The following is a 21,704-nucleotide window of genomic DNA, read 5'->3' as shown; positions in this document are numbered from 1 at the left end:
CTGGAAGAGGGGCAACCGGGACAGAATCCGGTGCCCCAACCGGGACTAGAACCCAGTGTGCCGGCGCCGCAAGGCGAGGATTAGCCTAGTGAGCCGCGGCGCCAGCCCCTTATTGGTTTTCAAACCTCCCATGTCCATTTGAAGACTTGTGGGAATATACAGAACACAAATGAACTCACTGTGCAGACTCATCAGTCCCAGTATTTGATTCAGTGACGTGGGCTGGGTGTTTAAGGACCATGTCCCAGAGGAAAGCACTGTCTGGACCAAACCTGAGCAAGGGGATGTGACTGCGGCGAGCAGGAGGCCACTGAGTACTTAAATGTGATCACGTGAGGAGATGCAGCAGGAGGAAGGTGTCTCGAAATGAAATTAACTCCTTTAGCTTACTCTATAATTTTATTCTGTTCAATGATAATGCCTTTTTGATGAAAAGTACCATCCTTTTGTACTTATTTTCATTGGTAAGAAAATACAGGTTATGTGAAATTTCTGTAATAAAGGCCAACACGTAATTTCAAGTCATAAAAAAACCAGATTCCCTGAGGTTGCTTCTTCACTCAATCCTGCTTACGGCACAATTCTCACAAAACATAAGGCAGGATCTGAAATAGGATCCTGTAGATATAACCTTATACATCAACTGCAATCACATGTCTTTATCTCTTTCTAATCCAATCACTGCTTTAATTCTAGTTGCTGTCTTTCCTTTTCTTATATTGGAAGTTGTAGATGGAAACAAAGAAGAAAAAATCAGATGAGCATTGCAAGTACAAATTGAAGACAACAATGCCCAGTGTTGTGAAACTGGCTCTTTCCTTTTCTGCATTTTTATTTGATGATCATACTATATATTATATATGTATGTAAATACCTCAAATACAATAACGTTTTTATTTTATTTTGTACTTACTAGCAAGGGAACCATAGGCTAAATTTCAGAGATGGAAGTACACTATTTTTGAAGATTTATTTTTTATTTATTTTAAAAGGCAGAGTTACAGAGAGAGAGAGAGGGAGACACAGAGAGAGGTCTTCCACCTACTGGGTCACTCCCCAGATGGCCACAATGGCCAGGGCTGGGCCAGGGTGAAGCCAGGAGCCAAGGGCTGCTTCCAGGTCTCCCATGTGGGTTCAGAGTCCCAAATACTTAGGCTATCTTCTGCTGCTTTCCCAGGCACGTTAGCAGGGAGCTGGATAGGAAGTGGACAGATGGGTCTGGAACCGGTGCCTCATATGGGATGCCAGCATCGCAGGCAGAAGCTTCACCAGCTACACCTCAGCACTGGCCCAGAAGTATACTTCCCTTATGATGACTCTCCCAAGAGCCCTGCTTTGTGTGATCTCTGTGCTTACTGGGGTGAGTCAATGAATGACTTGGTAAAGTCTGGCCCTTTATCATCAGCAGTTAATGGAAATACAGTAAAACATTACAAACTTGTAGAGTAACTTTCTGTAACTACCTGAAAATGCTATTAAGTTACACACTCCTGTAATGTATCACTGAAGCTAGTGTATATGGTAAGAATCTTTTCTCTAAGGCATTGTCTGCTTGGTCTACATCCCTGTCACTTTACCATAGCACTTTGATATCATGCTGTCCGATCTCACAACACACTGCCACACTCAGAAGAACTGCGAATTCCTAAGTGAATTCAACAGAAATGCAGTGACACCTGAAGATGGCCTGATGGTAGGGCTGGATTATTTTTTAAAAACTTCAGCTTTGAGGGGCTGGTGCAGTGGTTAAGATGCCACCTGTGGAGGCCAGAACTGTGGCATAGTGGGTAAAGCCACTGCCTGCAGTGCCGGCATCCCATATGGGTGCCAGTTCAAGTCCTGGCTGCTCCACTTCTGTTCCAGCTCTCTTATTTGGCCTGGAAAAGCCGTAGAAGACGGCCCAAGTCCTTGGGCCCCTGCACCTGCCTGGGAGACTCAGAAGAAGCTCCTGGCTCCTGGCTCCAGACGGGCGCAGCTCTGACCTTTGCGGCTAACTGGGGGAGTGAACCAGCAGATGGAAGACCTATTTTTCTCTCTCTGCCTCTCCTTCCTTCTCTGTGTAACCTTGACTTTCAAATAAAATAAATATTAAAAAAATAAGATGCCACCTGCTGTGCCAGCATTCCATATGGGTGCCAGTTTGAGTCCTGGCTGCTCCATTTCCAATCCAGCTCCCTGCTAATATTCCTGGAAAAGCAGAGAAAAGATGGCCTGCGTACTTGGGCCCCATCACTCAAGTAGGAGACCTGGATGGAGTTCCAGACTCCTGGCTTTGACCTGGCTCAGCCCTGGCTGTTGCAGCCATTTGGGGAGTGAACCAGGGGATGCAAGACCTCTCTCTCTCTGTAACTCAGCCTTTTAAATAAGTAAATAAATCTTTAAAAGAAAAGCTTCAGCTTTGTGAAAGGACCCAGCTACATTCACATCATCAAAAGAACTTAGGAGTCAAGTATGAAGCAATGAATGCAGTGATGTGCACTTAAATACTGACACATGTCAAAAGTTACACAGGTACAATGTGCAATGCGTGTGCTATGGACCGCTAAGCCACTCTTTGGGCACTCCCTGTCCCCTGCACCCTGGCCCTTTAGAAACAAATAGGTTAACATGCAACTGTCAGTTTTGATCACAGGAGAACACAGGCATTTTTACCATTATTATAGGGTTGCCAGAGTCTGAATCTTGTGGCATTGGTCTGGGCGGTGGAGGGCAGGGGAACATTAATGAAAAGTATATTGGTTGTTTGCGGGAAGTAAAATTCATCCATCAGGTGCCAAGTGATTCCTCCAGTGATGGAGAACTGCAGGAGAATGGAGTGAGACCTCTCTGGGGTACCTAGGAAGAAGACAACACAGGCATGGAGCACACTGTGATAGCAATGGGGAGATGACAGGTTCTTACCCTACTCTTTTGGAATCCATGCATAAACCAATTTATATTTACATGGAGGCTTTGTAGTCCAAAAGCCTCAGAGGGGACTTAAAGCTATGACAGCTTGGGCCTTCTGTAGGAATAGATCTCAAACACACACTGAATGTTGGATGTGCACACAGAACCACCTCTCTCTCTCATATATGCACATGCACCTTTCTGTGTTTAGGAAATGTTACATCAAAGATGTTGTTTCTACAAGCATCCTGATTTTACAAAACAGCAAATGTTTATATCTCAGGATATATTAAAAATACTTGCAAATGTATTATGGATACAATGACATTTTTAAAGAAAATTTTATCAACAGGAAAAACCAAATGACAAATAATAGGTTTTTTTTTGGGGGGGGGGGGGCGTTCACATCTACAAGAGAAAAGCCAAAAACAGCTAGGCAGCAGTGGTGGGCTTAGGAATATAAGGATAAATTTAACTACCATAGAAATGGTATGATTAGTACAGCTTTATGAAATTATTCAATTAGTAGTTACCATGCCCTTACATTAAGATGAACTGACACTAAAGAAGAACATTTGTGAACATTTATGTCAGGTCATCCAGGCAACAAATTTCGTGCAGCTTAATAGTCATCACATCTTCATGCATGACAGAATTTTTGAAGGGAAATAATAAATTCATAACCATAGAAGCCTTACCTTTCGCTATAAACCTGAGTGAAAACTGGACATACATGGTATTGGTACAATCTAGATCTCTTGAAATGAGCATCCTTAGTCCTTCCTGCAAATAAGAACACATGTGTTACACAACCTATGTCATTTGCAAAGTTATTTTCCACACCTAACTTATATTAGCTAGGTAAGTTCACAGGGCAGCATTTTGTCCAGCTGACAAGGAAAAATGGAACAATTCTTGTTTCCCCTCTCCTCACAGCCTTCATTTTTGCTGCCTGAATAACACAATTTCATTGTCTTAACTCTGAATCAGACGTTGCTGTGATTCACATAAAAAGAATTGCGAACCTGAGAGCATTCCCTACTGACAGGTCTTTTTCACAAGAACCTGCTTTGCTCACAGCTGGCCATGAGAGGAGTACGCAGGAAGCAGGTGGAAGATGTGCCAAGTGCTCCCGCTGGAAGCCGGGAACTAATGGGCAACTTTTTCAGGGTTCCAAGGAGTTGTAGGAAGTCGCTACTCCTTTGCTTGCTCAGCCAGCCCCAGGAGGTTCTCGTTCAGGCTGACACAACACATCCCTCTCGGTTGGTCAAGTGAAATAAGGCGTAACTAAAGGCAAGTTCCAACGCCAAGGCTCTACTCACTCATGCAGAGAAACCAAGGACCGAGGGAAGAGATCACATTAGCTGTAGTAATTTTTTCTGCTAATCAGCTATTCCTGGTTGCCTGGGATTGACAGCTTGAAAGGTTGTTTTCTTCAGCTGTGCACAGGACTGCAGCGACAGTGAAAGAGAACAGCACTAGGCCAATGTCCTCAGGGCCCAGCAGGCCTTTTAGTTTCTCAGCTACGATTTCAGGAAGAAGTGACTCTTTAGGGGTGCACGCCTGTGACAGAGCGGGCACAGTCATAATGATCAACTCACAAATATCAAGTGTAGCTGTTGCCAGAAAGAGCACATTTTCCCTCTTTTTCTTTAACAGTCATGATGGACCGTATTCTTCCTTAGCTGAACACATCGTAAATACAGCTAATTTCATAAGGGCAACCGCAGACTGAGCACTCTCCACGTTAACTCATTCAGAGCGCCCTGCACTCCTAAAGGACAGTTTTACTCTCCTCATGTTGCAGATAGGAGATGGAGACTCAGAGACTGGCCACAATTTACTCAAGGTTCCACAGTTTCTAAGTGGCAGACGGCGGGTGGAGATCCAGGTGTGTCGGATTCTGCAACTTAGCCTCAGTCCTTTATAAGATTCCAGTGTGTTACTCATCAAACCATCTTGTGGTTCAGGGAGAAGGAAGTGAGACAGTGTTAAATTCAGAATCTAAGAATTTTCTGCAATCTGAAAGTATCTCTCTTTCACAGCTGCAATGCCTGTTTACAGTTCAGCACTTGACAGCGATATCCGTGCAGTGGGAATGTCCAGCCGGGCTGACACACTTCGCCTAGTCCACACAAGTGTTTCCATTATTGTCCTTTGGCCAGGCTCAGTGATCCATTTGGGCCAAACAGAGGGAATGCGTTTGTAACCAATGCACTATTTTAAATAGGCAATAGTACTCCTGAATCTATCCACGTTAAAATCAGACTATCATTTCCCTTTTCACGAAAGAGTGCCTTTTCAGGTCGAGCTGCAGCCTGCTGAGTGGCACCTGCTGAGCCCTCGCCACAGCTCGCAGGACTGACAGATAACTTGTCTAACACACACAGTGCTTGGCTGCTCTTGCATTTGGGTGGGTAAAGGGAGAGTACACAGGACGATGCATCTTTCTTGTTGAACGGCCCTAAGAACCAGGTTAATTCTGTTGCTCACAAATATATCAGGTGAAGATCTTCCAAGCACGAGAGGTAACAGGGCTCCAGCTTTTGGGTCTCATCAGCTGCTTCCAACAGATCAGAAGTGAAGCAGTGGTAACGACAGCCAAACCCTTAGAGCAGACTAGGAACTCTGCAGTTTTCACTCCTCAATGGTTGTCGCTACTCAAAACTCATAGACTTGTAAATCTCTCATACCTCTTAGCATTTTTTCTTTCTCAACCAGAACCTGAGAAGAACTTAAATAAGAATGATAACCTGCCTCTGGCAAGCAGCACTGAAAAAGTTCCAGGGTGTCTAATTTTCTAAGTGCTAGGTGCTGGTCATTAAGGTTCCCGAGATTCCCATGCAGATTGTCAAAGATTTCACCTGTACACCTAGGCATGTCAATTTCCCCACGCTGGGAGAGATGGGATGTAGGATGGATCCACATACGAATATGTGCCAGCGTAGGACAGAGCATCACTCACTGGCTTAATGTGTCTTCAGCCAGACTCCAGGCTGAAATACAAAAATCTACTAACGTTTGAAAATGCTGTTTAACTTGACCTAAACATTTGGTTTTCCTGAAGTCACCAAGTGGTTCTATTGTCAGGAAGCAGAAAATAATGGAAGGAGAAAGGAAAGACCTTTCCTAAAATCACTTAAAAATATTACAAAGTTAAGTACTGAATAACATAAAATGCTGCATTCCAGAAATCTAGAATGCTAAAAATTGCATGCTACGAATTTTAACATATAATTTTGCAGAAAGGAAAGAAGGTGTGGTCACTGAGGCGGAAGAAGGTTTATGCCCATGTGATGGTAAAAAATGTACCGAATAGGGGCAGACCCATGGTTTGGGCTGGAAGATAGGAGCTGTGTCTAAAAGAGCAGACCCAGGGAACAGACTTGGAAATGCCTTCGGGTGAGGGAGGGAGCGCGAGTAGCAGGGTAGAGAAGTGGAAGCCCATCTGACCCCTTTAAAAACGAGGGACGTTCCAGACTTGATGGGTTCACCATTCAGATCTCCCCTCTCTGCACCGTACACTTCCGGCCACAGGTCAGGATGCAAGTTCCCGTTGAAGTCGTCTTTAAGAATCGAGGGCAGAGGAATGAGTGGAACGCAATAAGGTCCACCAAAGCCCCGGTCACACCTTGGGAAGACAGGGGTGGAGAACAGGCATTACTTGTTACCAGCTCGACCAGCCATTTTCCATTTTGCATAGCAAAGACGGCAACTGCCGGTTTTATTCACTTACACACAGCGGCCAGCATCACAAATCCCCCGTCCTGAGCACATCCAGGGGCAGCCGGAGGCCAGCACGACATTGTCAATGGCCCAGGAATCAGCCCCCATGGTGTAGTTGGCCTGAATCCACCGGAACCGGGTCCTGGGAGAACTAACCACAGAAAACATGGCATTGGTTTGACAAGCAACCTTGAGAAGATGAAAAAGACATTAATTCTCTTTTCCCTTTAAAGTGCCCTTCTCCAGGGTCCAGATCCCTCTGCATTGAGACACTTTATCTTTACGCTAAGTAGTGCATGCTCTTTCCTCTTGATCCAGACAAGAGAATGCATGCTATTTAAATATTTCACCATGAATATTTAATATTTCTGAACATCTCTCGTGTAAAATTCTGCAGACACATGTGTGACATGGAAGAGTTATTTTGGATGACTGTTTTACTCTTGTATTTTTAAAGATTTATTTATTTATTTGAAATGCAGAGCGAGGGAGGAAGAGTGGGGGAAGAGAGCTAGAGAAAGAGAGAGAGAGAGACATATTCCATCTACTGATTCACTCCCCAAATGGCCACAACAGCCAGGACTGGGCCAGGTTGAAGCCAAGAGCCAAGGACTCCATCAGGATCTCCCATGTTGGTGAGAGGCCCAAGTACTTGAGCCATTCTTCGCCATCTTCCCAGGTGCATTAGCAGGAAGCTGGATGGGACTTAAACTGCTGCTCTGATAGGGGATGCTGATGTCCCAAGGGGTGGCTTAACCCTCTGTGTCACAATGCTGGCCCCCAATGTACTCTTGGTTTTGAAATAAGGGTAGAATTTTGGCTTTTGCTTTTTGGCTTTTACTGCTACTCAGTAACTGGGAAAGAGACAGAAGATGAGAAACAAGAGGAAAAGTTGGAATTTGCAGTGTTCTGGCAGTGAGGTCCCTGTTCTCCTGGGTGCTGAGAGTCAAATGGAAGCCGAACCCTACCCCTGCCCTCTGTTTACGTTTTCCAGGTTCTGGCTCCCATAAGCCAGAGGACTGGAATGATGGGCTGCATCCTGTGTTTCCTACCACACTGGTGATCTGTGACCTGGGCTGCACTGGTCAGAAGCCCATTTCCTGCAGCGACAGACGCAGCCGCACCGAGGAACAGCGACAGTCCCCACTTAGGAATGGATTGTATGGCTGAAGTGTGTAGCTGGTCACTGGGGAACACAGAACACATCTAGCCAAGCAGAATGTCAGTAGCACCATTGCAAGTTCTGCTGTTTCTCCCACACAAGTCCCTTCTCAGTGTGAGAGCGTGGTGGCTTTACAGTAGAAGTCTAATTCCATGGTCACTCTGCTAAACACCCCAATGCACGCACCATCAGGACCAAAGTAAAGATGACGGCCATGGCCCCCCATCATCTGCCCTCTTCCCCAGCTCCAGCCTCTCTTTCCTGATGTCTAGACTCACGACAGTACTTGGAAACACCGAAGCCTTGACTGTCCCTGTCAACCCACACTCTGGACACTGGGGTTTTGTCCTGGCTTTTTAGCAGCACAACATATGGTCACCTATACTCCTCTTTACGTGGCTAAGCCCCACTCACTCAGACTCAGTGGCGACAAAGGCTCCTCCAGGAAGCTCCCTCCAGCTCCCAGGAACTGTGCAGATCTTCCTTAGCTTCCTGTGTTTCAATAACACCCCTGGGTGTTACTTCTGTTGTCATTTTATATCAGAAAAAGCTGCTTAGAGATCTGTTATCCTAAATAATATAATTAGATCCTGGCATCTGCTTGTTCATTTAGTGTCAGAGGCACAGAACAACAACAGACATTCAAAAAATGTTGAATAACAAAATGAAGAAATGAGCTATAAGCAAACCCTATTTTAGGCACTGGGTGTCCACAGGGAAACTATTCCAGATTTAACACTAAAGTGCTTTGGTCTCCTGCATTTCCCCTCTTGTCACACAGCTGTACATTTCTGAGTCAGAACTGAACCAGGAAAAGAGAAGCCACTCTCAAGTTTTTATCACAGAGGGAATTTAATACACTGCTAGTGTCAGAACGCAGAAGCCAGTAGAGCAGTGAGGAGGCCAGAGTTTAGCAAGTCCAGAAGCCACTACAAAGGCTGGTGTTATGGCCCAGTTGGTTAAGATGCTACACATGATGCCAGCATCTCCTATTAGAGTGCCGGTTCCAGTCCTGCCTGCTCCACTTCTGATCCAGCTCCCTGTTAATGTGCCTGGGAAAGCAGCACATGATGGCCCAAGTCCTTGAGCCCCTACCACTCACATAGGAGACCAAGATGAAGTTCTAGGCTTCTAACATCAGCCTGGCTCTGTCCCTGGCTGTTGTAGCCATTTGAGGAGTGAACCAGTGGATGGAAGATACCTCTTTCTGTGTTTTTCCCTCTTTCTGTCATTCTGACTTTCAAATAAATAAATAAATAAATAAATAATTCTTTAAAGGAAGCCACTGCCAGGTTAAAGGCTGGAGGGCTCAGGGAGAGACACAGTTGCTGACACCCAAGGGCCAGGGTCACAAGAGGCAGTGTCGGAGAGCTGGGGCTGCAGAAGCTGGCCAAGGAGCACCTGGGGCAGGAAAGGGAGGAAGACAGGCCCCCTCTGCCTCTACACACCCCTATCTGCAGGCCAAGGATAGACAGGGCTGGGCCAACTCCCTTGCAAACAGAACACAGCACAGGGAGGGAGAGGCAAGGAATTGGGGGCAGTTCCAGGATCTCTAATCCATCCCCACAGTTCTAGGAACATATTGGTTCCTAGAAAGATCTTCAACTTAGCCAAACGCCTACATGACAACAGCAGAAGGCTGCTCAAATCCACAGAGCTCTCCAATGCGTTCTGAAATGTGGGGGTGCAAAATAGCATGAATATCCCCAAGGCACCAGACAAGCTTTTATCTCTATTGTGGTGCTGAGATGAGAACAAAACAGGGGCTGGCACTGTGGCCTAGAGGGTTAAGATGCCACTTGCAGCACAGGCATCCCGTATGGGTAGCGGTTCAAGTCCTGCCTGCTCCACTTCTGATCCAGCTCCCTGCTGATGGTATGGGAAAGCAGTAGTGATTGGGTCCCTGCAGCCATGTGGGAGACCTGGAAGAAGCTCCTGGCTCCTGGCTTTGGCTTGGCCCTGCCCTGGCCATTGTGGCAACTTGGGGAGTGAACCCCAACTCTGTAACTCTGCCAAGAGCACTCCTCTGTATGTTACAATTTCACACCACTGAATGGGAATGAGTGTCAGTCTGGCTTAAAGGGTAGAGCCTTATTTTTCTAACAGTTTAAAAACTGAGTCTGGTGGGCAGCCTTTATGTTGCCAAAGAACAGAAGACTCAGCCTTCTAGGATGTTCAGAACTCTCCAGGAACCCAAGTCACTTTATGTTTTCTTGCCCTCTTCCTGGCATATCCATGCATAATTATGAAAGAGTCATAGAATCCCCAGGTGGAATCACAACTATCTCCAAATTAGGTGACAGAAACCCAGAGTTCTGACAGGCAGCCACGGCAACTCTCACTTGGTGGAGAGGGGAAGGTAGACAGTGATCCGCTTCCAATTCTGGAATCTTTCCGAGGTGTAAGTTGAACTTTCTGTGTAGTGCAGACAGCCGATGGTCGGAGGGACACACTCCTCGGTGACAAGATGCCAGTCCCTGCCACTGTTCAGAGAATACTGGAGCCGCACACTGTGGGAGTCACTGAAGGGCTTGCTACAGCCCATGCTCATCTCAAACTGCAAGAAGGTAGATGCTGACACATGAAAATCCCAGGTCTCAGCATAGCGAGGCTTTCCTACCAAAAAAAAAAAAAAAAAAAAGTTCAACAGTAGCATATGTGCTCTCTTTTCATTTGGCATGCATATCTGCAATCAACATTTTTGAGAGCAACAAAAATCATGGCTTATCTTTAGTGCCTTCTAAGTGCTTTTGATTTTTTTTTCTCCTCATGTTTACTGTTTTGCATTTGGTCGCCACAGACTTGGAAAAACGGAAGGCTGCTACCTTGAATGGCACTAACACCTTGACCAGGGCCTACCTACAGTCTTAAGCCCATAATCCTACAAATTGTAGGAAACACAAAATGTCTTCCTATATTCAGTCTTTGCTATGCTTTGAATATAGAGTGGCTTAAAAGTATGTCTTTGCAAAAAACTGATGAAACGAAGAGAGGGGAGGGTGGGAGGTGGATGGGGGCAAGGGGAGGAGGGAGAGAAATGTGGTTTTGATTTTTTGGAACAGCACCTATGGAATGCATGGAATCTCTTCTCTTTCTATTAATAAAAAACCTTACTCATATCATCCATGTTCCATGAAAGACAGTTCCAACAAAAATCAATTGACTGAGCTCACCAACATTTTAGAGGACGAATACAACTCCTTTTATCCCTAAAGCCTTTCTCAGCACAGACAGTCATGCACACACTTTTGCATTACAGAATTTTCTCTCGATGTTTGGTTAATTTCGTCCTCTTGTTAATCAAATGTTCTCCCGACATCTGGGGACAATATATACCTATGTTTTCTGTGAATATCAGAGCAGTGTCCATAGAGAGGCAGTCAATATCCACTTGACCTCCCTGGATCCGATACCAGTTGGCTTGCAGATCTAGGGAGCCATCAAATTTGTCTTGAAATCCAGTTTGAGAGCTGTCATTCATGCCTATAAGGACATCATCCAAAGCCCACTGGGCTGAATGCTTCCCTACAATCAGATGAAGAAAGGCAGTTAGAGAAGCCTCGTTACACAGCAATATGAGCATCGTTGTGACTGTGATGCTAAATCAAATTGTCTAGAAATGGACAGCAAATTAAGACACACAGAATGCAAAGGGCACGCGGGTGCTGTAGGGTCTACAGGCTCCCAGGGGAGCTGGAGCAAGCAGTAGCTCACCGTGTTGTGGTTGCCACCACCGGAAAGCCGTCGCCGAAGTCTTGGCCTCCCGTGGCAGGTCGATGGAAATGATCCGTGGTTCCAGAAACGACGTGAAGTCCAACTCACGGAGCAAATGCCAGACTATCCCATTGTCATTGGAATACTGAACAACAAGCCCTGAGTTAAAAGACATAAATCCAGTTACTTGGACAGCTCTCCCGAGGCAAGGCACAGTATTTTTTCAACGGTGACACAGCAGCAAGTTCAACCCGTGTCTCCTGGAATGAGGGCACATTCATCTGACTTCCTACAAACGCACTGGTAACCCGAACGCTCATCAATCTCGTGAGTTTCCAACACACCGACTCCCAGGAAATGGAGAAAAAAAATAGCTAAGCTCTTTGAAAGGCCACTCAGCTTTCTGTGAGTGATGAGGAGGTTGCTAAGAAGACCATAAAAATCTACTCCCGATCATGTATCTGAATTTCAGATCCTGTCCTGAACATTATGAAGTCTCATAGCATTATTATATATGCAGAAGAAATATCTCAATCTCCCTGGTACAAATCAAGCAGCATTCTTTGTTGCTAAAGCACTAGGCAGTAAGCCCTGCTCAGTCTGCAATGCCGTTAAGCACGAATACCCTCTCACTGGCACTCCATGCCTGGTCTGACCTAGGTCAATGAAGCCTGCATGAAGCCAGATTATTAAACAGCAAAGCAGAAAAGCTCCCTCTGCTCTGACGCGAAGTCTACTTCCCTTTCTCTGTGTCACCTTCCCAACTCCATCCACCCATGTCCCTTCTCCTGTCTCTGGGTGATCTGAGCCAGGGACCTCCTGGGCTACCCTTCTACTTCTCCCAGAAACATTCTCACTCTAGAAGAGGACATAGGCAAAGATGATATTGAATGCCAAGGAACAAATTTCTAAGGATGAAATTGTGGGAATCAATATGTATACATACACACACACATATGTGTGACGTGTATGTGTGTGTAGAGCTGTAACTATTTGTAATCTACAAGGACCCTTCAAAATCCTGATGGAAAAAAAACAGAATTAAAAGATAAGTTTGGGGGTAGCTAAGATGCTGGTTGAGATGCCCACGTATCACACTGGAATCACCGTATTCCATACCCAGCTCCGACTCCTGACTCCAGCTTCCTGCACTGCAGACCCTGGGAGGCCGTGGTGGTGACTCAAGTAACTGAGTTCCTGCCACTCATGTGGGAGACCTGGATTGAATTCCTGGCTCCTGGCTTCAGCCCCAACCAGAGGGCACATCGTGGGTATCCGGAGAGTTGAACTAGTAGATGTGCTTCCACCCTCCCTCAAGTAAATTAAAAAATATATAAATACATGTAAAGTTTTTTCACGGTCTGCATTTCCATGAACTTTTTGAACATACCAAATATATTTAGTTGCAAATCAGTGTCAGCCTTAGATGCAAGACTGTGCGGGATTTGGGAAGAATTTCTGTGTGTGTGGTCTGTGTCTATTTTGGTGGCAATGGCAGAGGGATAGAGGCATCTATTTAATTGCTATTCCAAAACTGTTCCAAAGATTGGAATAATAATTATGATGGGGATACAGAACCACTTTGTAAGTATTTACAGAAATTATTCTTAGAACATTTATATCTGTTATGTTTATTTTATTATATTCTAACTCCTGAAATTTAGAAATCATTTATAGTATGCACTTTTTTTTTTCATTTCTCTATTATTGACTGACTAGAACTTCTCAGTGCTAATTAGTGGTGTTTGGAATAATTTTCACCACATCTGACAAGAGATGATGCCAGGAACAATAATCACAAATATGCTAAAATTAGAAATCTCAAGAGAATTAAACCAACCACATTCAAAGTGAAGGAGCTGATTAAACTAAAGGGGCGGATCAAAGTATCTCAAAGGACAGCAACACTTAGGGGAGACGGCACGCTGAGTCCAGGTGGGTGGACGGGGAGCGAGGGCTGCAGCTGACTGAGGTGAGATCCACGTGTTGGGGTGTTGGAGAAGGGAGAAAGCTACCTGGGAGTCCACGAGGGAACTAAAGCCAGGATGTTGTGTCTAGTGTCTATCCTAGCCAAGTGAGGAGCACCCGGCAAAAGCTCCAGCCTCTGACCCTCAACACTTGCTCCGAATGTGTCCTGTTGATGTTTATGGTAACACTGGATGACTCAGCCTGCCAACACATCAACATTTAGTTTTTATTCTGGTTACTCATTTGTGTTCATAGGGTTAACATTTACTAACTGAAATGGAAGAGGGGAAGGCTGAGGGAGGGAATACATAAAGACAGTTATGTGGGGGTGCCCCATTCAGAAGGTAGATGAAACTATCAGAAATGAAGCACCATGTGAATCAAATTTTACTGACTGGTCCTTCTAGTGTCTTCTGTTCAAGTTATGCTCCAAGACTAACACCTGCAGCACTTCAGAACAGGACTTAGCTTTGATTATTTTATTATTATTTTTTATTTGTATGTATCTCATAAATACAACATTAAGAACACAGTAATTCTTCCCACCATACCTGCCCTCCCATTCACTCCCTCTCCACCTCCCTCTCCTGTTTAGTCCAAGAAAGAAAAAGAAAAAAGAATGGAATAAAAAACTAAGAGAACTGTTTCTCAACAGTCTGGACAAGGGCTGTTCTATGTTATTGTTCTTGAAGCTGATTTTGCATTTTTCCCCTTCCTCTTTTCCCTTCCTTCCTCCCCCTTCTCTGCTTATAGAAACTTACTTGTTTTAAAGAAGAACCCAAGGATAGTACCTGTCTTGTGAGCCCCGAGACATAACTTTAACTTATGAGACATAGTATTATTCTCTATTTAATACAGTAAGTGGAAGTGATTCTTGAGAACAAGTTTTACTATTAAGTTGAGCGATACAACTCTTTGTGGACAGAGGTCCTGCATGGGAAGTTAGTGCACAGTGACTCTTGTTGTTTATTTAACAAATAACAGTCTTGTGTATGACATCAGTGATATCAGTGATCACCCAAAGGTCTTTTTTTTTTTTTTTTTTTTTTTTTTGGCAGATAGAGTTAGACAGTGAGAGAGAGAGACAGAGAGAAAGATCTTCCCTCTGTTGGTTCACTCCCCAAATGGCCACTACAGCCGCAGCTATGCTGATCCAAAGCCTGAAATTTAGAAAGCCATTTTTAAAAGAAATTTAGGAGTCAGGCACATCCTCCTGGTCTCCCACATGGGTGCAGGCACCCAAGCACTTGGGTCATCCTCCACTAACTTTCTGGGTCACAGCAGAGAGCTGGACTGGAAGGGGAGCAACTGGGACTAGAACCTGGCGCCCATATGGGTTGCTGGTGCCGCAGGTGGAGGATTAACCAAGTGAGACATGGCGCCGGCCCCACCCAAGGCTCTTGACATGCACTGCCTCAGCTATGGAAGCCTTTTGGGTCCAGTGGCTCGACAAGACCATAAGCAAATGGAAGTGCTATATTTTTGTTTATCTTTTCCTTTGTAATATTTTCCTTATCTCTTTCATATGATTCATTGAATGCTATACTTAACATAGAGTTAATCATATATGTATAAAGTTAAATGTAAACAGATCTTAGTAAAGAATGAGAATAACAAAGGGAAGAGGAGGGGGAGTGGGAGTGTGGGTGGCAGGGTGGGCACAGTGGAAAGAATTACCAAGATCCTAAGGTTGTAATAGTGAAATGTATGAAGTTTGCAACTGCAAAGCAGTATAGTTCTACATATATTCCTATGGACTTTTTTCTTTCTTTTAAAAAATGATTTATTTATTTGAAAGTTAGATTTACAGAGAGGCAGAGAGAGAGAGAGAGAGAGAGAGAGAGAAAGTATTCCATCCACTGGTTCACTCCCCAAATAGCCGCAATGGCCAGAGTTGTGCCGATCTGAAGCCAGAGGCCAGGAACTTCTTCTAGGTCTCCCACGTGGGTGCAGGGGCCCAAGGACTTGGGCCATCTTCTACTGCTTTCCCAGGTCATAGCAGAGAGCTTGATTAGAAGTGGGGCAGGTGGGAATTGGACCAGTGCCCATATAGGATGTTGGCACTGCAGGCAGCTATTTACCTGCTATGCCACAGTGCCAGTCCCCCAGACTTACTTTTAAGGACCCCCAAATCCCTTAAGCTGGCTGATAAAAATAGCAGATTAAGTGTTATAAAGATCTAATGGGTAAGTGTCTGTTAATAACAATTGGTAGAATTAAAAAGAGAATGATCCAACATGGGAAGCAGGATACACAATAGACTCAGAATGACAAATGCCCTAAACAGCACTCTGGCCTCAGAATCAGCCCTTAAGGCATTTGGATCTGGCTAAAAAACCCATGAGAATATTTCAGGCATGGAAAGCCAAGACACTGTGGCAAAGAAATAACCTAAATGAAGGATCTCTGTGAGTGAGATCCTAGTGGAAAGAAGGGACCATCAAAGAAAGAGGTACCTTTCTCTGAAGGGAGAAGAGAACTTCCACATTGATTATGGCCTTGTCCAAATAAGGTTGGTGCTTGTGAACTCAAGAAGCTTCCATAGCCTTAGCAGCTCATGACAAAAGCCTCAGGTGATCACTGACATCATAAATAAAAGTGTCAAATGTTAAATCAAAAACAGGAATCACTGTGCACTTGCTCCCCATGTAGGACCTCTGTCCCTAATGTGTTGTATTAAGAGAATTAATGGTAAAATTAGTCTTCAAACAGTACTTTATACTTTGTGTGTCTGTGTGGGTGCAAACTGTTGAAATCTTTACTCAGTAGAGAGTTGATCTTCTGTATAAAAAGATAATTAAAAATGAATCATAATTGGCCCAAGTCCTTGGGCCCTACACCCGCATGGGAGACCAGGAGAAGCACCTGGCTCCTGGCTTCAGATCAGCACAGTGCACCGGCCACAGCGCGCCAGCCGCGGTGGCCATTGGAGGGTGAACCAACAGCAAAAAGGAAGACCTTTCTCTCTGTATCTCTCTCTCTCACTGTCCACTCTGTCAAAAAAAAAAAAAAAAAAAAAGAATCATAATGAAGACTGGGATGGGAGAGGGGTTAGGAGATGGGAAAATTTGCGGGTGGGAGGGTGGTTATAGGGGGAAAAACACTATAATCCAGAAGTTGTACTTTTGAAATTTATATTTACTAAATAAAAGTTTTCTATAAAAAAGATCAAATGGATAGGAGTAAGTGGTTTAGTGACCATACTGATAGGATCAAGTATTAAAGTGATTATATAAATAGGACTAAGCATTTGGAAACAATAATAGACAGAATTAAAAAATGAGTGAAGGCTCCAACATGGGAAGCAGTCCATACAGCAAACTCATAGAATGACAACAGCTTTAAGTAGTACTCCCACCTCAGAATCAGCCCTAAAGGCATTCAAGTCCGGACGGAAAGCCTAGGAGGAACATTTCAGGCATGGAAAGCCAAGACACTCTGGGAAAAAAAGGTCCTACAAAAAAAGACCCCTGTGGGTGAGATCCCAGTGGCATGAAGTGGCCATCGAAGAAGGATATACTTTTCTCTGAAGGGAGGAGAGAACTTCTACTTTGCCTATTGCCTGGTTGAGCCAGTGAATCCAAAAGGCTTCCATAGCCTAGGCAGCTCATGTCAAGAACCTTGGGTGATCACTGATTATTTAAAAAATATGTCCACAAAATCTTACTCTGTCCTCCAAATAGTGGAGCCTTAATTCTCATTTTGAGTGAGGATGGACTTTTTTTTTTTTTTTTTTTTTGACAGGCAGAGTTAGACAGTGAGAGAGAAAGAGAGAGAAAGGTCTTCCTTCTGTTGGTTCACCCCCAAAATGGCCACCATGGCCAGCGTGCTGTGCCAATGCGAAGCCAGGAGCCAGGTGCTTCCTCCTGGTCTCCCATGTGGGTGCAGGGCCTAAGCACTTGGGCTATCCTCCACTGCCTTTCCGGGCCACAGCAGAGAGCTGGACTGGAAGAGGAGCAACCAGGACAGACTCCGGCACACCAACCAGGACTAGAACCTGGGGTGCCGGTGCTGCAGGCAGAGGATTAGCCTAGTGAGCCATGGCACCGGCCAGGATAGACTTTTATTCTTGAAAAATTATTGTTTATTCATTTTCCACTTTATTTGAAAGGTAGAGAGAGAGAAGAGAGAAGAGAGAGAAGAAGAGAGAAGAGAGAGAGAGAGAGAGAGAGAGTTTCCATCCACTGGTTCACTCTGCAAAAGCTCACAACAGCCATGGCTGGGCCAAGCCCAAGCCAAGAGACTGGTCTCCCATATGGGTGGCAAGGATGTAACTACTTGAGACATCACCTTCTGCTTCCCAGGGTGCACATCATTGGGAAGCTGGATTAGAAGTGGAGGAGCATGGAGTCCAATTAGGAACTCCTATATGGGATGAGGATGTCCCAAGTGCTAACTTGGCTGCTGCATCAAACACCAACCCAGCATAGACTTTTAGTGATCAGAATGTGAGAGAAGTGATGGTGTGTTTCTGCTGATACCAGGTGGGTTCTTCACTGCTCTCTCTTGGCTCTCTGGCTCTGAGGCAAGCCAGGCTACATGTAGCAAGGACATTCAGATAGCCTGTGAGGGGCAGCACATAACGGGAACCTGAAGCTTCTTGTTGGCAGCCAGACCTGAAGCATTTGTCGATAGCCATGTGAGAGGCATCTTGGAGAGAGACCAGCTCGCCCTGGTTAAGTCTTCTGACACCTGTACTCCACAGGGCCTTTGTTACGAATGCCACCTCATGAAAGATCCTGAGCCAGAAACATCCAAGCCGAGCTGTTCCAGAATTCCCAACTCACGTAAACTGTGCTTGTGGTTTTAAGCCATTCAGGTTAGGGCTAACCTTTTAGGCAGCATTACCACTCCAGCTCTTCCAAATCAGAGGTTGCATTTTACCAAGCCTCCCAAGTGCTTGAGATGTACATGAGCTTACAGAAGCATGACTCAGGAAGCACACACGCCACATGGTTTCTGCCTGTGACCTTTCTTCTCGTTAGCCTTTGCAGGAGTGTCACACATGCCTGCAGGTGGCAACAGGTCTGCAGAGCTGGGGCCCCAGTTCCAAAGGATGGGGAAGAAATACCTTCCAGATATGTATAAGGAAGTGGAGGAATGCAAGACAGGGAAACAGCAGCACCCAGGTTTTATACCAGTGCTGAGCCTCATTAGTTGTGCTAACACACTGTGTGTCTGAATCAAGCCAGCCATTTCCACTCATCCACCAAGTGCTTCAGGCATGTAAAACATGTCTCTTTCTCAACTCCAACTCCATCTGGGTTCTGCCCAGCCCTATTGAAAATAGCCTAATTTCAATTCCAAATGTGTAAATTGATGCTCCAGCTTGCGTCAGTGAAGAATCTTCACTTTCATCCCTGGAACAGATTTGTTTGAGGATTTAGGCAGATTTACATTTTAACAATCAGTTTTCAATAAAAGGCTGAGAAATGCCTGTGGGACGTGAATTACACAGCCAGCACTGAGTTGAAGAAAGTGGCTCAGGATGAGTTCAGGAAAAGTTGCTTGTTTCTAAAAGGATCTGGGGTTGGGGGGAGGGGGTGGGCATGGGGGAGTTGGCCCTGCAGGGCAGATGGCAGCTCCTGGAATCAGAAGAGAAGCAGTGAGTGGGAGCTCAGGTCTGTGATAAGCATACACTTTCTGCTATGTGGTGTTCGAGGTCTTTCAATATTTTCAGCTTATGCACAAAGAGGGGTAAGGGTCTGCAGTGTTGGGAAGAGTCATGCCCACAGGCTTCCTTTAGATTTCAATGGATTCACTGTCGCTTGCTCCGTGAGACCTCCCCCTGAGCATTGCTGCATCCAAGTCAGCACCTTGCCCTGCACACGTCTGCTCCCTGATGTGCTAGTTTTCATCTAGCTTCTACAGTGGGCCATTCTCTTGCTCATTTCTGTTCTTGGTAGTTTATTACCTGACATGGCTCATTAGAATGTAAGTTCCCTTAAGGGTACATCCTACCCTACTATGCTTTCTCTTTCGCTCTGCCCCAAGGCTGACAACATCCAGTCTATCTGCAGCTGCTGCCTTACCCTGGGCGCTGGAATGAGGACCTCAGATGACCCATGAAGATGTAACACAAGGTTGAAATCATCCTTGTTTCAACCCATTGACAATTCGAGGGTCATTTGTTATTGCTGCATGTCCTGGCTCATCGTGACTTACGCACCTGTCTTTTGGTGACATTGCCTTGGCAGCACCTAGGACAGCGACTGGCTTAGGACAGGGAATGGGTACTTAACAGATGCTTATCCAGATTACAGATTGTGGGGCCAGCACTGTGGCACAGTGGGTAAAGCCACCGCCTGCGGTGACGACATCCCATATGGGAGCTGGTTCGAGTCCTGGCAGCTCCACTCCTGATCCAGCTCTCTGCTATGGCCTGGGAAAGCAGTAGAAGATGGCCCAAGTCCTTGGGCCCCTGCACCCCTGAGGAGACTTGGAAGAAGCTCCTAGCTCCTGGCCTTGGATTGGAGCAGCTCCAGCCATTGTGGCCATCTGGGGAGTGAACCAGCAGATGGAAGACCTTTCTCTCTCTCTCTCTCTCTCTCTCTCCCTCCCTCCCTCCCTCCCTTCCTCCCTCTGTCTCTCTGTAACTCTGCTTTTCAAATAAATAAACAAAATATACTGTTAAAAAAGATTACAGAATGCAAAAGTGGTTTGTAAATGTTGCTGGACTGCTACTTCAGTAAATAGATGATGTGGACAATTACTAGACGAAGAGTATTGAGATACTCAGAGAAAGTTATGAAAGCCTTCAGTTAGTGATGATATAGTCAAGAAAATTCAGAGTTGATGAACAGGGCTGTTGGTAGCTCTACTGATTAATAGGCACTGTTTAAGCCAATGTGTTCCACACAGCTTTGCCTGAGATAACATCAAACAAAGGAGCCACAGAACTCTTCACATCACACTCCTGGGACTGTGGTTTGCAGGAGGCCCCACCTGAGAAGCCCACGGATTTTGTGCTGGGAGTCAACTCACTCTGTGGGCCCCCCAAGGATCCTCATCATATCGCAGGGGCTCCTGGGAGCCAGCCTTTTGCATTTCTTTTGGAACTGAATCATTTGAAAGAGGTGGGTTTGGCCTAGAGAGAGCAGTTTAGGGTAGGGAGAAAGGCAATACAGGACGACATTGAAGGCATCAACTCTGAAACCAGCACGAGTGGTCTGAATCCCTGCTCATCCATACACTTACGCATGACTGCAAGTCACTTGTCTCCTCTGTTTCTATGTCTATAAAAAAGGACTTAGTAATAGTATCCACAGCAAAGGGCTATCAACACCAGTGAAGCACCTGGAACAGTGTTTGTCCTCTAATAGGTGCCCGGCAAAAGGCAATGCTTATTGTCACCAAGAACAGCTCCTCCTGCATGAGGATGAGGATTCTGGTACCCCTGGCATGTTTAGGCACAGGAGCAGAGCTTGATTTGCATTTACTCATGGCTTATGCACAGAAGTTTCTAGTCTGCAGGATAAGTGGAAAGGTTGCTGTTAACGCTTTCTGTTTTCTTCCCTGTGGAAAGTCACAAAAACGGAAGTTCCTATAACAAATGACTTCCTATCCTGCCTACACCCAAGGCAGCTTGTATTTTTCAAGGTTAACGATCTGGATGAGGAACCTCAGGAATCAGGGCAGCCTGCAGAACCTTCTAGGGAGGGGAACAGAAGAGGGAATGACCCCGGGTACCACAGCAGTTTCCAAAGTCCTGACCACACTTTTGGGAGGAAAAAGGATAACTTTTTCAAGAGTATTTGTAATTGCTATGGAAATATAGTACCTTACCTTCATTTCTAGCTCTCGGTTTGCTGCAGGTAATACCTGAAGTTTTGCTTCCAATTTGTATGTAAAACTGAACGAGCCTGCAGGGAAAAATAACTTTAGTTTACCTACAAACAGGTGAGTTCAGAAGAGTATTAACACTTTGTATTTTGACACAGTAGGGAGAAAAAGAAACCTCTTGTTAACTCACAAGCACAGCTTTGAAATTCAAAGGGTGTAGGACAAGTAGAAGCTAGGATGATTATGGTAAGTTCCTTCTGTAACCGTTTAGAAAAGGTTGATGAATGCCATCCCTCACTTTATTCTGTAACAATGACCTAAGGCAAAAGGAAGCAACTTAACCCCGTTCTATTCTGCCACTGCAGTGGGAACTCCTGAAATCCAGATCGAACCATCCTTGGAAACTCAGGGGGAGGAAACATCCAACGCTGAGAAATTGGATATCATATTTAGGTATCCTGGC

General features: G+C 45.2%; 1 protein-coding gene across 2 annotated transcripts in view; it reads right to left on the bottom strand.

Annotated features, from left to right (window-relative positions):
• Positions 1–21,704, bottom strand: part of RELN (reelin) — a 539,369-nt gene that overhangs the window by 79,925 nt on the left and 437,740 nt on the right. For both annotated transcript variants that reach the window (XM_051849694.3, XM_070071183.2), the window contains exons 31-38: positions 21,245–21,321; positions 11,492–11,650; positions 11,114–11,302; positions 10,120–10,393; positions 6,626–6,766; positions 6,343–6,520; positions 3,588–3,672; positions 2,653–2,835 (exon numbers count right to left, since the gene is read on the bottom strand). In XM_051849694.3, the coding sequence (XP_051705654.3) occupies positions 2,653–2,835; positions 3,588–3,672; positions 6,343–6,520; positions 6,626–6,766; positions 10,120–10,393; positions 11,114–11,302; positions 11,492–11,650; positions 21,245–21,321 (1,286 nt within the window). The remainder of the gene's footprint in view (positions 1–2,652; positions 2,836–3,587; positions 3,673–6,342; positions 6,521–6,625; positions 6,767–10,119; positions 10,394–11,113; positions 11,303–11,491; positions 11,651–21,244; positions 21,322–21,704) is intronic.

This window comes from Oryctolagus cuniculus, chromosome 3 (assembly GCF_051225735.1).
Source record: "Oryctolagus cuniculus isolate XC-2025 breed Fujian yellow rabbit chromosome 3, ASM5122573v1, whole genome shotgun sequence".
Classification (NCBI taxonomy): domain Eukaryota; kingdom Metazoa; phylum Chordata; class Mammalia; order Lagomorpha; family Leporidae; genus Oryctolagus; species Oryctolagus cuniculus.
The sequence above is the reverse complement of the archived record's forward strand: the minus strand, read 5'-3'. Positions and strand labels throughout refer to the sequence as shown.